This window comes from Tyto alba, unplaced genomic scaffold (genome assembly GCF_018691265.1).
Source record: "Tyto alba isolate M040663 unplaced genomic scaffold, T.alba_DEE_v4.0 Super-Scaffold_26, whole genome shotgun sequence".
Classification (NCBI taxonomy): Eukaryota; Metazoa; Chordata; class Aves; order Strigiformes; family Tytonidae; genus Tyto; species Tyto alba.
The window spans coordinates 2521079-2537919 of NW_024881300.1; the positions used below are offsets into that span (position 1 = coordinate 2521079).

General features: G+C 46.5%; 1 protein-coding gene across 1 annotated transcript in view; it reads right to left on the reverse strand.

Moving 5' to 3' along the window:
• Positions 1 to 11865, reverse strand: part of GLG1 (golgi glycoprotein 1) — an 82396-nt gene extending 70531 nt beyond the window's left edge. Inside the window, exon 1 of the mRNA XM_032987461.2 lies at positions 11521 to 11865. Coding sequence (XP_032843352.2) covers positions 11521 to 11838 — 318 coding nt within the window. The 5' untranslated portion in view covers positions 11839 to 11865. The remainder of the gene's footprint in view (positions 1 to 11520) is intronic.
• Positions 11866 to 16841: the final 4976 nt, after the last annotated feature.

The following is a 16841-nucleotide window of genomic DNA, read 5'->3' on the forward strand; positions in this document are numbered from 1 at the left end:
AACAAGTACTTTTCACACAAGAGCAAGCTAGAATAACAGCTCCTGTACCCTGATCTGGAAAGACTTAATTAAGATGATTTGGCCAGCATAGCTTTGGTTTGACATTTGAATAACAAGGAGTATGAAAAATTCTGTGTTTAAAAAAAAAAAAAAAAAAAAAAACACACCAGCAAAACAAGAGAAGTGTCCACCTTGACTATTAAGGATGGGTACATGCCCAGATGCTGAACACGAGTCCACTGCTCTAGTATCCCAGAAGAAGTCTGAGTCCCAGCAGGGAAGCAGTGGCAAAGAGCACTGTCTGCCCAAGACTGGATCCCCCCACCTTCTGCATCTCAGCTTCTAAAAACAGAGAGGAGAATAACCCTGACATCATCATCCTTCTGTTTCCAGGTGGCTTCATGACCAGGAAAGTGGCTGTGCCACTGTTCAATTCTCCATCTACTCTGACTTCCTCCTATGAAAATGCTGATCTACCGACGATGCACACAGCTCCCCTGTCCATATGGTTTCAGATTCACTGGTATACACAGAAGCAAGCTCACTGTTGAAGCCCTGGATTCAGGTCTGAACATGTAGTAAAACATGCCCAAAATAGTGCTACCATGGGATAGGGCCCAAACTGATGAACTTACTATAGAGGACAATGAGCTCTGTAAATATGGGAGCAAACAGCACCGTACTCACACTGCTCAAATTCTACTCACATGCAATATTTCAACAGCTCTGAGGCCTTATTTTAGATACCTTTCAAAGCTAACCTCTTGATTCACGTTATTTTATGGCTTTTAATGCTACAAAAAGCATGCAACACACAAACAAATAACTTAAAGAAAAACGTGCCAAAGCCCTAAAGGGCTGTTCAAAAGTACTTTCAGCAACATGGTTCCCAAGGTAGTGAACTGTAACATTAGCCAGCCTCCGCAAGTTTATTTTAAATGGTTCCTGAGAACAAAAGTTCAGTTCAGAAAGACTCTTCTGGCCCAATTTAAGATCAGAACAATCAAGTTATATGAAATAATACTCTGCCTTAAAATTTGAGACAACAAAGTTTCAAAGATATACAGAGGTTGTCCAACATTTTCATGTCTAACAGGCTATAAACTACTCTTGCCCCGCTCTTAACACCTTCCTTTTTTACCATTCTGCTTGAACGGCTCAGTATTCGGTTCACAGAGGGGCTTTTTTTTAAGCCAAAACTTTCATCTCCTAAAGAGGATCCCAATTCCAAATCAGTGAACCCATAAGGTAATGCAGGAATGATTACAGTCAGAGACAAAACTGCACCTCCCAGCAGACAAAAGATCACTTTAAGATGGTGACAATATGCTGCCATGTTATTTAAAGTTATTCATGATGTACAACTCTAAGCTGTAGGAAGGTTTTTGCCTATTTCTATTTGCCTTAAGCCACTTCAGTCACCACACTGAGTAATACAGCTGTGGCGGGCCAACAACCAGCAGGTAAAGTGACTGAAGCACTCATTTTCACCTTCTCTTTTAGTTACACAGCAGAGAAATCCAAGTTCAATACTCCCCCCCCAGCTGCATGACAACACCACACAGCCTACCTGAGCTCTCCAGCATTCTTAGAAAGTTTTCTGAAAATGCCTTCTGCAAATATTCCAAGTTTAAGGTACTGTACACCCTAGTGAGTAAGGTAGACAATGTCATGGTGGATTTCACTGGAATGTCTCAAGGGGGGAAAGTATTTGAGGAAATTACTTTGGGAAGAGCTGACATACAAAAAGAAGAATTTAAATTCCATCAGCACTCTCCCTAGCAGAACAAGTTTAGACTATGGTTTTATACAATAGGATGCTGGAAGAGTTCACAAATGCCTGGAGGAGGGTAGGGAAACAAAACACCCTGTAGTTTGTGGTTTGTATGCTGTTCCCCTCTGTGTAGGCCCTACCTGTGAGCTGCTCAAAGAAAGAAAGCCAACATAGCCTCAGAGCACATGAAAGGGGTTTGATGTGGACGAGTTCGAGCCACACTGCTGAGTACCTGAGCTACAGTAAACTCTGCATTATTCCAGGAAAGTCTGCTCCATACACTGCTGCTATTTCTGTAGTCAGAGAGGAAAGTATTATCAGTGATGGTTCACCATGTGTTCGATGCCTGCTAAAGCAGAGGTAAAGGGTCATGAAGCAAAAATATGAAACACAGCAAGTTTTTGTTTGTGTTCTGCAAGGAAAGTGCAGAATTGCATCCCTCCCACTAGTATTTTGCACATATACATCTAATTAAGGCTATTAACTATACCATTAGAATAGGCATACACCTTTAGAGTCTTTAGAAAAGTACAACCCCTAGTAACACACCTTCCCAGATGATGCTGTTATCATTGGGATTCCTAGAGACAGAACAAGCATTTGCCACAGAAGTCCCATTCCAGTACTCTGTTTAATAAAAATGCAGGGTAGACAAACTAGTGCTTCAGCTTTTTCTTCTTTGGCATTAAAAAATAATGTTGCTTCATACCACTAATCAAAGTAAGTAAAGATGGCTGCTGATCACTGCCTGGAAGCCTTCAGGTAAAAAAGTAAGCAATGTTACAAAAAAGTAAGCAATGTTACAGTCACAAGATCTTTTGTTTCTGCTGCAAATAGTGACTCAAACAGCTGTGTTTTCCAGCAGCAACTGCTGTTAAGTATTTTCTAACCTGTACTTCCCTCCAGCAAACACTGACCCTCTTATCCTGCTGAATCTTGGCCTGAGAACACACAGTTGCAGAAAATTCACCCCACTGTTTTAAGCAGAAAAAATGGATCATCAAGGTTGCCATAAGAAACCTCCCATTCAAACCACACTTTACAGCATACTTAGTTTCTCCAGCTCCACGCTGACTAAAAAGATTCTCCTGTATCTTGTTCTACACTACTCATTAAGCAGTTCTGGTTTCACCTATAACACGCAACTCTGACTTTTCCGCACTTCTTTAATGATGCTAGCTACAACGTGTGTACGTTACTGAAAAGCAGACAACCTTTGGTCTGAAGACTGGCAGCAAGAAATACTGCATCAGCATACTCGTTGCTTGTGCAGAGTCAACTCTACAGACTTCAGTAAGATAAGATAGATGTCAGCATGAATTTGAATAGCTGTGTTACAGTGAGAGACCCAGCATCTCACCTCTTGCATGTCTCAAATATCGAAGCACCAAAAATACAGTGCTCATAGCATCAGTTCAAAAGTAACAACCAAAAAAAGCAGCTGGGTCAGCAATGTCATACATGAATAGCAGTATAAAATGCTTGACAAATAAAACTCATGGTCAACAGTTCTCTGCACCTGTATTTGCTCAGGACCTTGTATCGATGGAGACCAGATTTTGACTGGCCTGTCTGAATTCCACAGTAAGAGGCTCACATTAATAGTGATTTCTTTAGCCATGGCCGTGGCTAAAGATTTGCAGTCTCATGAACAATTCATGTGGTAAATTATGACAACTGCAGTATTGCAGTGATTTTACTTGAAAGGACGCAGTTTTTACAGTTTTATGACATATGTAGATAGGCCAGAGACACTGACATAAGCAAAAAAGATCAGTTTGGTAATGAAAGAGCTTATTGTAAGCCTCTTCCAGATCTTATTTCTACTCAGCTGAGAACTGGGTAACAAAAGTTGACTCAGCTCAAATCAAGCCTGGACTGTTACAGAAAGTCTACAAGCCAAGCAGGTTTGGGTTGGTTTGGTTTTTTTTTAATTCTATCAAAACTTTTTGTAGGGCAATTACTTCAACACTTAGAAGAATGCATGCTCTGCTGAGTTTGTTTGCAGTTCACTTGGTGGAAACTATTTTACCAGGCACTAACAGGACAGTCTATAAAAGAAAGTCTCAATTAGCAAATTACTGAGCATGATAAAGGCTGGTGAGCCTCCTAATAAGATTCAAGAGATCTAGACAGCAAACTTGCCATCAGATTAAGCTAGGTATTATTTTTTAAACAAAAGACAGCACATTTGCCTGAATGATTTTGTACAGAAGGGCTGGAATAACTATTTGTTATTTACCTATCCTGTTACATGTAAGTACTTAATTATACCCACGTAACCAGCTGTGTTCTCTAGAAAAGACTCAAAATTCCTGAGAATCAAATAAGGAAACTACAAGAAGTTTTTCACAGAAGAACACATAGTTCTACCACTAACTGCAAAAGCGTAAAGTGCTTCAGGCATGTAGAGAAACCATGAATACTTATTACATTAAATACTACCTTTCTGTCACCTCAGCAGTTCTTACACATTGTTTCAGGCAAAGATGCAAATAATACCAAGTGCAGGTAATGAACATTCCTGTCCTGCATGATTAATGTTCATTTGTCCCTACGTTGTTACATGGCAAAGGAGATATTAGGATTGTACCACTAGTCTTAAGCCACAGCACTGACAATATTAAAGGCATCAAATGTACAGTTGGAGCTAAGGTAAAATTTTAGACATTACAACCAAGTAACGCGCTCTAACACAAACGCATGACATCTAAGCTCACAAAGTTGTAAGACCTACAAGATACACTTATCTAAAGGAAAAAAAAAACCAAACCAAAACTCGGGCATTACACCCTCACAAAGACAGTGTGGAGAAAACATACACCTCTCAAACTACTGAAGGAAATTCCTCAGCTCGGAGCTGCAGACATTCAGACACCAGCGTGCCAGGACGCAGCTTTTAGGAATGCCACCTCTGCTCGGGAATAGAACAGCATGGGTTTTCATCTACTGTCCTGATGAAGAGAGGTAGGAATCATGTTACAAGCTGGTACTCATGGAAGGGAGGATCTCTGCTCCTCACCTAATGCACTGCTACGGGTACTGATAAACTAAGCATCCGGAAAATGAAAGTATCCCATGATGACAAAAAATGATCAGCCAACAGAACTGAAATCTTTTAATACCATAGCAACCAACTTCACAGACCTTAAAACTAGATTAGTCAGAAGATCAAAAAACTATTTTGAGGCAAGACTTAAATTAAAAAGGAAATTACCTAGACCTTTTATTCATCCAATTCTTTGGGGTTTATTACTAGGAAGAATAACGGCAAAGCTTTTCGAAGAGTAAGCATACACTTTCCGAAGACCAAAACAAAGTCCACCAAGAAAGCAGTGCTCCCATGCAGGAAAGCTACACTGTGAAGAACATCTAGACATTACCTCTATATTTGGAAACAAAGGCAGCACACGATTTGCTTAGAATCGTTTTGTTCCAACCGTGACAACCCAAAGCAGCACCAGAGCTAGAGAGATCTCCTTTCCTCCAGCATGAGAAAGGAGAGGATGCAAATGGGGAAAACCTAATCTAGCTGGACCAGTCTCTACTGTCAGAACTGACCGACTCTTTGCTTTTTAACATATTCAGCTGTTTGGATCAGTAACTCACCTCCCTACAACCAGACCTCAGCATCACACAGCTTTCTCAGTTCATCCTGAGCCAAGCTCAGACTGCACAGCCTGCATCAAACTTTACTTCTTCCCTTGTATTTCCGTTCCTTTTCTCCTTGGTATTCAGAGCTGCAGCAGGCCAGCAGTGCCAGCTCACCAGAGGAAGCAGACTTGTAAGATAACCCCTTTTATTAAGCCAAACTGACACATAACTACCCACCACAAGTATCAGTCTGCCAAGAACAGCACAGAAAAAAAAAAACCCACCCCACAAGCACAAAAACACTCCAAACAAAACAACAAAATAAAACCGAACCCAAAACAAAGTCTACTCCTCACCCCGCCAAACCCTACAAAAATAACTCTCTCAGATAAGCAGAAGTGCAGCAACCATTAATATCACTAATGATATGAAGAACCAAAAACCTGTGCTTAATATTCTGGTCACAAGACAGTAAGTCCAGGACCTAGCAGGAGAGAGGCCATCTTACCCTCTAGTCAGCTCACATGTGGCTTTAGAAAGACGAAAAGGGTAATTTTAAATATTGCTACATGCCGAGATGAAGCCAGAGGCTGATGCTCAAGTAACCCAAACACAGATCAGACTTTTAAAGTGCATTTAGAATTTTACTTTAAGACTTAACGACAAAAGCCTGGAGGAAATTGGGTTTACGCTATCTGAACACAAGGAGAAACAAGAACTTCAGAACAAAAACGTAGCTAATCTCAGTTAAGAAGCCAAGCTCAGGAGAAAGACCTACAGAGTGTTCCAGCCTCATCTCCACCATTTTCGTTTGTTGTTGCTCTTGTTTTTTCACAACTTAATTGCCTCAATCCCTTCCTCCTAGGCCCTACCATTCCCTTCCACTGACTTCAACAGATCCACCTTCCATTTTATGAATTTTAGAAACTGAAGGGACCAGTCTCAACCATCCAAATTAGTCTGCCTCTGCCACTAACCACTGTAAATTCTTCATTAAATTCAGTATGAGACAGCATGGTATCTGGAAATTTCTAATGCAGATGCCCAGGCTTCAACTCATCTAGAGCCTAGCACCCAGTTAACAGCCCAATAATTAACTCCATCTCTTGCAACACATTTTTACTGAGGTTAGGTCAACTTCAACTATGGGTAAGAATTCTCCTTTTTTTTTTTTTTTTTCTTCCTTAAGGATATAAGAGTTCTTGAAACTCCCGTGCTCTGTACAGGTGGCTCTGAATCATCACCAGGTCAATATCCCTTAGAAAAAAGGGAGAACGTAAGTAAAACCCTTGGCAAAGCTTAAGGTACATTTTTCAGGTTTCTGATCACTGCCTCTAAAAAAAAAAATCCCTTTGCAAGTTGGTATCTGAACCAGATTATAATGCTGTAGGCACTGTAAGAGCATCACCGGAATACTAACTGCCTACTCCTTTGCAATAGTAATGATCAGAGAACCAGAACAGCCTTCATCCCACAACTACATATGTACCATCCTGAGAAACAGGCAGTTCCCATTCAAAACAGCTCACTTGAACGCCAGGGAGAACGCCTGGAGGTTTTATGGGACCAAAACAAACCATAAACACTGAAGGAGACGGCCAACTCAGTGCCTTCACTATTTGCATTTCCTAAAAACTAGGCCACCCCCCCCCGTGCTATGTTTAATCCACAGCCCTCAATTACTTACAGCTCCGGACAGGTAAACAGTCATTTGCTTCCACAGCCCAGACATCTCAAAAAAAGGTACTTAAAATGCCAGCCTCCAGTTGTGCACGGGAATGCTGTGAGAGCTGGAAGTAACATGAGTATGTGCTCAAATATGAGATAATGTCGCATGTTGAGTCAAAATAAAACCTTCGCCCTTCAACTCAAACTACACAGATAAAAGGGCGGGGGGGAACAGAGCTACGGTGACAGATCACACATCCACCTCAAGGCAACCAAAAAGCTTCAGGGATGCCTTCACATTTCCAGTCCCTTTACCAAGAAAACAGAAAACAAGCACAGGGACTGAGCACATATAACTGTTCCTACAATTACAGTATTACCAAAAGAGATAAAGACTAAGCATGCATTATCGTCTGGTTTCTCTTTTCCATCTGTAATTTTAAAACTTAGGTAATTTCACTGGCACTATTTTATCAGACCACTTAAAGAGCTCAGGAACATACAGAGTGAGGAATGAAACATTTATACAGAAGCAACATGCCAGTTCTTAGTAGCAGGAGGTCAAAACATTGATCTCTAATCCCAATTTAAGCTATTTGATCTTAGAAAAAGTATTTAGCCTCCAATGAACTAGCATTATATAGATGGATATAATGCTTTAAATATTACATAATCTTTGCAAGTGCAATGCAAGTAAAGTTCAACAATTATGACACCAAGTTAATTCACTGAGTAATCAGATCTGAGGTACGTTTTAACAGTAAAATTATGCTCCACTAATAAATCAAGTAAGAAAGCTACACTGATTAAAGTATTTTCATACCTGCTAATGTTTCCTACCTCAAATTCAACAACTCACTCATGATTTAAGTGCAAGTCATCGTTAATCATTCAAAAATTTTTACCTAGCAAATATATTAATATTTCATGGGTTTCTTTATACTATAACCACCATGAAAATTAGTTTAATAGGCAGCCCATAAAAAAGGGCTTAAATGCCATGGTCTGTGTTGAGTGAAATGCAAGCTCTGAAGTCTCTCTAGAAACAGGCTAGCAGTCAAAACACCTTCAGAAAAAAAAAAAACATTTTAAAACACATTTTTGAAAAACAGAAGTATACATCACCCCACTCTTTTTAAATCTTAGCATAAAGTTATTGGGATAACAATTAAAATGTTGATGACAAAATTTAAGTGACAAAACAATAACGTATCCAGTGCACAAGTAATTGTGACTAAAAGGAAATGAATCCATCTGGAAAATGCACCGAAAGACGTTCTTGATTTTATTTTCTGATTGTAGTCAAAGAGGTTTAAGCTCACTAACTCTGATCACTACCTCCTCCAATTAAGAAGCATCCTTCCCATTCTTCTACTATGAAAGGAAGCAGAAAAGCATGACTGTCCCTCTATTTCTCTATCTTTCAAATAGTTGAACGACCAGGAACACAGAAGAGTTCTGCACCTGCAGAAGCGGGCTCTGCGCTATGTCAATTAAGCATTTTATCGACTTGGTGGAAAACCAGTCATAAAGTATTTGAAATCAGTTTGGGGGTCTGAATTTTTAAAAAAATACTAAAAATATGTAGTGCTTAAATATCTGTGTTGATAATACTTTAAACTGACACTCTACAAGTAACCTCTCAAAACCAAAACTTTCAAATTTATGATTTTGAGTTTGTTTGGGCTTTTTTACTGTTTTCTCTTCCTTCAAACTATTCTTTGCTGAATTCACCCTACAAGATAGGCTGCTATACCAGCCAACCACAGACACAGTGCTCCTGTTCTTTAGATACAGGAGAACTACCCAGCAAAAGTAAGGGAGGACTTACAGACATCCATGGTAACAAATCAGCAGATAGTGAACTAATACGATCGCATTCACACTGGCTAACACAAGCAGCACATCTTTTCTCTATACTTTATGGACTCTAAAGGAAGGTTTCAAGTAGTTGTTACCCCGGTTGTTCAGATTTAATAGTGCCTTAGCTTTTCTGTATCACACTAAAAAGAAAAATCAACAGATAACAGTAACACTCCCAGTTTCAAACTAAAAGTTTCCCCACTTCAGAGGAACATTTCTTATGAGAAAAGATCATCTTAAACATCAATGGAAAAAAGGCTGTTTCTGCACCAAACCACATCTAGAAATCTTACCTTCTATTTGTAGTGAAGCAGCATCCAAATACTGTCCTCAGTGATGCTATCACACACCCGGCAACTCCCCCAAATCTTCCATTTACTAGAGCCCAACTTTTTTTTAAATGAGCTAATATGACAGACTAATTTAAAAATGTAATTGTCACTGCTCTGATATTGTCCAAACAAGCTGTCAGATGCTATAGAGTCAAAATTAAAAGTTGTATCAACAACAGTAACACCTAATATGTCACTTATTTCCACTGCTGTCACCTCCAATGAAAAGGAAACATCAGAGACAACATCTGACCTCACTCCTTATGACCCGATGTGCCACCCACCGTTTACACCTCACAACTTTGATTGCTCAGAGTCTAAGAGTTAAATAGTAGGGATACACAGAAGTCCATTATTTAAATGAATTTCTCAGAGCAGCACTCTGGGAAGTTTGTTTTTTTTTTTTTTTTTTTACATCAGGATACAGCCCGTCACATCTGCATTATGGCAGGTGAACAAACTGTTGAGCCTAAGAGCAGCTGACAGTGCTCTTTTACAGGCTGACAGACAAATAAGGATAAGGCTGCAGACAGGAACCTTCAAAGAGAAAACTCAATCCAAAACCCCAGGATGTCCTATTGATGCCTGGGATGTCATCCCAGGAAAAGACTCACCTTCAGCACTGGGTATCAGACAGCATTACAGCTAAACAAGACCAACAGGCAGCAAACTAGATAACAAGGCAGGCTTTGAAAGAGGAAAAGGAAAACCATAAGCAAGACATAACATTCAAAAGACAGAGGAGTTCTTGTGAGATACGCAGAACCAATGTAAGGGCTTGCACTTGCTGAAAATAAAGTGCAATGCAAAGCATCCCTTCATCTTCTGCTTCTCCCTGCACACCCCTGTGCCCTAGCCCGGCACCCAACCCTGCTCTGTGTTTAACTCAGTAAATGACAAAACTATTCCAGCAGAAAGCTGATAAACTAAATGATAAAAAGGTCCACCTCTCTAAAATGGCAGAAAACCAATAAGCACTACAACTCTGAAAAGAGAAGGGAGGGGCCACACAACTGGAACCAAAGGAACACCACCAGCTTGCCTTTTTGGCAGGCTGGCCGTCTGTGAGCCACAGCCTGTAAGCACAGCTTCCGAGATGATCTCGGAGATGGTGCCTCCCTACCAGGGGGTCCAAAAGGTCCCAGGCAGGTGGAAGAAACAATAAGAAATAAAGTTATTCATAAAGCAAATATCAACGCATTTTGTAATTTTGACAGATGGTGCTTCGACTCATTTAAAAAGTCTGCTGCAAGTGCCTTTCTAAACTACCTGTCCAAAATTAAAATGTGAGGTTAAATTAAAAAAAAAAACTAAATTATTTTTTGATTTTAAGCCAGGAATTAATCACTGATAGTTACTGGTTCAAGCCTTCCCTTGATGAGCGTAACCATTAAGTCACTGCCATCTGCTGTCTCTGCAATAACAGAATAACCATTAAAAGTGACCCAGCCTGACATTCCTGGACTTCACAGCAGAAAAGCCAAGACTTAACAGACCTCACCACCAAAACAGCTCACCAAAGCCACTTCCCCAAAGGCTTCTTCAAACTGAGCAAGAACCAGCAAAGAATGAATAAATGAATGAATGAAGCTAGAAAAGACTCTGAGGTGGCAACTCTATTTTTTCTTGAGATGCACTTAAAACACTCATGACAGATGTTTGGGAGCAACACAGACTGCCTGGCCAACCTCCGTGTATAGTCTAAGCCAGGTGTGAAGACTGCATATCTAGTTTCATACACGCACAAGCAAGCACTGGAAACCATCCCCCCCTACAGCCGAGCTCTACACGAAGGTGGGAATCTGAACCTGAAAAAAAAAACTCCTTCCCAGGTCAGTGCTGCTACCAGCCAGGCACCTTTCCTCACCACTACGCGGGCAGGACTCTCCCCACACCTCTGAAAGCGAACAAGCCCGTAAGGCACCAAAGGCAACACAAAGCCACCCTACCGAGACCTCTCCCTCTCGGGAGGAGGCTGCTGGGGCGGTAGCGCAGAGCCCAGGGGGGCAAAAAGAGCTGCGGGGGGGCAGGAGAGGGGCCCCCCTGCCCCCGCCGCCACCCCCGCGGGCGGCTTCCCGAGCCGGCCCGCCCGTCCCCCTCACACGAAGCCCCGGAGGCGCAGCGCGGGAAGCGCGGCCGGCCTGCGCGCAAACCCCCGCTCTTTAAAACAAAATCATGAGGTAAAGAAGGGGCGGCGGGACGGGCGGCGCTCGCCCCGCGGAGCGGCGGCCCCGCTCTTTGTTCGCCGCCGCGGGTAGGCCCGGCGCGGCGCGGCGGCCGGCCCCTCACCTCACGGACGTCCTGCAGGCACTCGAGGACGGCGAGGTTGTTGGCCCAGCTGTGCTTGGAGCAGAGCCGCACCACGTCCTCCCGGCACACCGCCTCCTCCGACAGCTTCCACCCGCTGCCCGAACCGCCGCCGCCGCGGGGACCTCGCGGTCCCGCCGCGCCCGGCCCCGCCGCCTGCCCCGGTAAGGCCAGGCCGGCGGCGGCACCGCCAGGGCCCGCAGGAGGAGGGCCGCCCGCCGCCGGCCGCGCCGCCAGCGCCAGGAGCAGGAGCAGCGCCGGGCCCGGGCAGCGGCCGCGGACACGTCCCCACGGCGCCATCTTGGATCCGCCACCTCCGGCGCCACTGGCCCGCCCACCCAGCGGCACGCACGCCGTATGCAAATCAGCGCGTTTGGTGACGTCACCTCGCCACGCCCCCCACCGGCGGAGGGGGCGTGTTTCGAGCTGGTCCCGCCCCCCGCGCGCGCGCGCGCGCGCCACGCCGCGCCTCTCGTCGCCGCACGAGGGCGAGGCGCCATCACAGCCCCCGGCGCCATCATGGGCCCCCGGCCGCCATTACAGCCAGCGCGGCCCCGCGGCAGGCCCAGCCGCCCAGGACGGCGCTTGCCAAACCGTTGAGCCCAGCACCGTTGGCAAGGGGTGCCGGGACCCGTGCCCCAGGGCACACTCGCACCTCCGGGAAGTGTCGTGGTTTGGGCCTGGTTGGCAGCCAACCACAATGCAGCAGCTCTCTCTCCCTTCCCCTCCGGCAATGAGAAGGAACAGAGAGCCAGGCTTGGGGTTCGAGATAGGACTGGGATGGGGGGAAATCCCCCTTTATGATCACGAGCAAGAGGCAGACTCGTTAGGGGAAGAAAAAAAAGAACATACATTTATTACAGACACTAACAACACATAATAGGACAGTGAGAAGCATTGCCACATCTCGAGAACACCTTCCCCCCACCCCTCCCTTCTTCCCGGGCTCAGCTCTGCTCCCGATATCTCTACCTCCTCCCCCAGGGGCGCAGGGGCAGGGAATGGGGGGTGCAGTCAGCGCTGCCACTTCCTTCATCTTCGGTGAAGGGGAGTGTCCGGAACTTGTTACCCCTGCTCCATCGTGGTCCCCCTCTCACAGGAGACAGTCCTCCACAAACTTTCTCCGACTTGAATTCCTCCCACGGGCCGCAGCGTTCCCCACACTGCTCCGTCATGGGTCACTAACTTCCTCCGACTGGATTCCCTCCCACGGCTGCAGCCCTTCCCGAGCTGCTCCGGCATGGGACTCCCCCGCATGCTGCAATCCTCCCAGCGCTGAATTACAGCAGTGGGGCTGCCTTTTCCCATGAGACCCCAGCCTTCTTCGGGCACAGAACCTTGATCATTTGAGCAGGAGCCACAGGCCATAAATCAATGTCTGCTCCACCGTAGATCTCCATGGGTGGCGGGGGGGGCCGCCCTGCCACCTCCCCACAGGGCACAGGGGGGTCTCTGCTCTGGCACACTTCCCCCCTGCTTTCTTCCTCCGTTCCTCCACTGACCTTGGTGTTCACGCAGCTGCAGCAACTCCTCCTCACCAGTCCGACTGCCCGTCACCACGTCCCTTCTTAAATACGTTATCGCAGAGGCGCAGCTGATGGGCTCAATTTCCCAAACAGAAGTGGAGCTGGATTGGAGCTGGGGGAGCTTCAAGAAGCTTCTCACAGGGGGCCGCCCCGATAGCCCCCTCCCCTGCCACCAAAAAACTCCACCACTCACTCAACCCAGGACAGGAAGGAAGCCCAGCGCCGCGTCCCCCACAGCAGGTATCCAGAACCTGTGGGAAGTTTTTGCCCTGAATCTCTCGGTTCCCACCCGTGAGGTGGAGCTTTCGGCGCCATCTGCCTCGGAGGGGTTTTGGGGAGAGTCACTGAAAGCCTGAGAAACTCTTGGCTGCCCCAGTGATAAAAGACAGAGGAAGGGCCAGGAGGAAATGGCGCTCAGAGCAAGGTTGGACTAGCACGCAGTAAAGAAAACTTGGGGCCACATATGGAATAATGAAGGAAAAATACTGAAGGGCTCCTTGAAAAAAAAAAAAAAAAATCTCCACAAATTATTGAATACTGACTGCCAGCAAGCTAGGATGCTCAGGGACAAGGGCTCACATTACCAAAACAGCATGAGATCATGCCGGTAAGGCTTGCATCGTTCTGGAGACAGGCAACAGACCCCATCAACACAGACAAAACCTATTTCCCCATGCTGGGTGCTGAGGGGTGATGTGCCCGCAGCTGGTCCCAGGGCAGGACACCTGGGCTGGCGGGGGGGGGGGTACCCCCGAGGGAGCAGGCAGCTGAACAAAGGCAGAAAAATCACATTTGGGGGGACTGTTTTAGGGTATGGTGGGTTGGCTGCACCTCCTGCCCTTTCAGAGCAGGACACTTGTTTTGGGGCTGGGATTTGGCATGTCATATTCGCTCAGGGCTCTGGGCTTTCTTCATAGGGATGGAAAGAAACGGGCGCTCCTGTAAGAGAGATCTTATCCCCAAAGCAGGATCTACAATGGCTGATCCCACTGTAGATGGGATCTACAAGTTCCTCCTAGGGCACTGAGGGGGAGTTGGATGCTGAATTTGGCCCTGGATCATCTAAAAGCTGTGTCTGCAATCATGCAGCCTCTGTCAGAGCAGCATTTTGGTAACACCGTGGCTCCTGCCACCCTGGCAGCCAGACCTCTGAATTTCACAGTAAAAAAAAACACCTGTCCAGGGGTTGGGTTGAGGCAGCAGTGGGACACAGATCCACCACCAGCTCAGCAACCACAGCTTTTCGGGTTCCCTCCTAGTCTCCCAGCAGCAGGATCTCACCAGGCCAGCTCACAGCACACTCCTGGGATGGGTTTACCCCAAAATCTCAGCTTTGCTTCCAGTGGCAGATGGAAACAGGGGACAAGGAGAATCCCTTAGCAATTCCTCTGCCTGGTTGACTCCAGGATCAGTTTTCTCGGCTCAAGCCAGCAACGGTCCAAACCCAGAAGCTTTTGCCCGGATGCTGCGACACTCCATGGGTCAGCCCTGGCTCAGTGAGCTGCGGGGAATCAGAGCTGTAGAACTGCTCCCCTTCCCCAGGCTGCCTCATCCTGCCTGGGCAAAACCCTTCTTTTGGGGACGCCACCAGCCATCCTGCCCACCGTGAGCAAGCTGGAGCCCACGGCAGCCACCAACCCACCGCCACGTCAGCCAGGTGGGAGACGAGGGCAGGAGAGGGAGAGAGGGGTCAGCTGGCAAAATCCCTGCACCTCTTGCATTCGAGTGTCACGCTGGGACACGGCGCTCAGGAAAGTGGCTTTGTGCTGGCACCCAGGGGCCACGCAGCTGGGAACGCTTAAAAACAAAAGCCAGCAACATCCAGTCTGTGCTTGGCAGCCCGTTTGGCTTAGTGGAAGTTATGTGAAGAGCTAGCCCAGCCCGAGAGCTGGCTCTGCTCCTCCATCCGTCGCGGGACGGGGACAGAGAGGAGCGGTGGAGCTGGGTTACAGTTCCCTTCTCCTCCCCACACCCCTGGCAGCTCTCCGGAGACTCGTTTTCTGATGAGCAGCCCACAAACTTCTGCCGAGCATCCTGTGCTCAAGGGAAACTTCCTCCCAACCTTGGATTTTACCATCCTGTGTAATCCACCATTAAATAAGCATTTCATAAAAAGCCCTATGCTTACCGTGTCCATGCAGCAAGTTAAACAAGGAAGAGGTATTTCTTTGCACATAGTGACATCTCTGCCCGTGCAATAACCCCAGCAGCTTATTACAACAGCAGCCCCTTTCCCGCAGCACAGGCTTGGTGGAAATTCCTTTATTGCCAAATTTTAAGCATTTTACCAGCAAGGCTTTCAGACTCTGGGTACTGCATTAAGTGCTTGCAGTCGTCTGCTTTTGTAGCGGGCAGCCCGTTTAAGTCTCACCACTTCAAGCAATAAAACACATTTATGTAGCCCCCAGCTTTGCAGAGCGAGGCCGGGGTGAGCCGAGCTGCTGGGACGCCCTCTCCCTCTTTCCCAGCAGCATCCTGGCCCTCCAGCTCACCACTTCAGGGAGAAGAAAAACTCTTCCTCGGTCCATGCAGAGGAGCTGCTCCAATTTTTAATTAGCTACAGACCGCTCGCTCCCATGCAGCCGCGGGCACCGTTCCGAACCCCGGCTCAGCCTCCACGCAGGGCGCTGAGACCTTCTCCTTTGCACACAAACAGGCTCAGCTGCCTCCCTCCAACACCGTGGGTCCCCCAAAACTTCAGCGCTGCTTTTCCCGACTGATGATCATCTCCACCAAACGCTGTTGCAGAGAACCTAGTCGGGTGCTTCGCTACCGCTACCGTTCAGCACTTTTTCTCGATGAGCTCAGGAAGCAACACGAGCCTGGTATTTCATGTTTGATTTGCACGACACGCAGAGTTTCAACCCTGCTTCGTTTCAGCTTTTCTCATAGCTCAGCCCTGCAGCACTTTGCTCATCCATGTCAGGAAATAACCAGAGGGCCACGGTAGTATTTAGCTTCTGAGGGAGCTGTGGACAAACGAGACGATATTCCTGCTTCAACCTCATGAGTGTCAGGCGCAAGCGGAGCTTCGTGCCTCTTATGCACAACTCCTCATCCAGCCCGATGTGACATACGTGGTTTTCACAAAAGGGCGATGCTGTTGGCACATCTTCGCTTCTCGAAGCGTCAGAAACCCCAGGTCGTTCCTGCAGAGCTTGTTGCTCTCCCCCATGTTTGTGCAGTTATTGCAGTTAGCACCTACCTAAAAAAAAAAAAAAAAAAAAAAAAAAAAAAAAAGGGGGCAATTGTCCAGCCCTTCCTCCAACCTGCCACAATTCTTTCCCAATCCCACTTCTGCCTTCCCGAGTGCTCAGTGCTGCTCCAAGCTTTGACGCTGTCGGAGGCACGGGAGGCTCACTCCCCCTTCAGCCACCCCTGCTGCTAGTGGAAACACCAAATTGGACTTGATGCAAGACTAAACCCCTGGGACCCACAAATTAATTATGCTTCACTGGGTGGGATAATCACTGAAATTAGTTTGGAGGCATTTTTTTCTCTCTACAAGCACAGGCCAGACAGTGCCTGTTACTTGCTACATTTCTCCCAAGGATTAGATAAGCATTTTAGGGCATAGTTCCCTAAACTCCTCGATTTTTATGCTATTTAGAGGCATTATTTTGCAAGAAATGGGACAGGAGCAACATCCCAAGTGCCCTTGGTGCTCTCAAGATGCTGCTAGGGCTCCAAGATTTTATCAGCAAAGTCCCCTGTACCAGAGCAAGAGCTTCCTGTGGGCGCCCACCCCGCAGCGCTCTGTGACCCCAGGGCACCCGC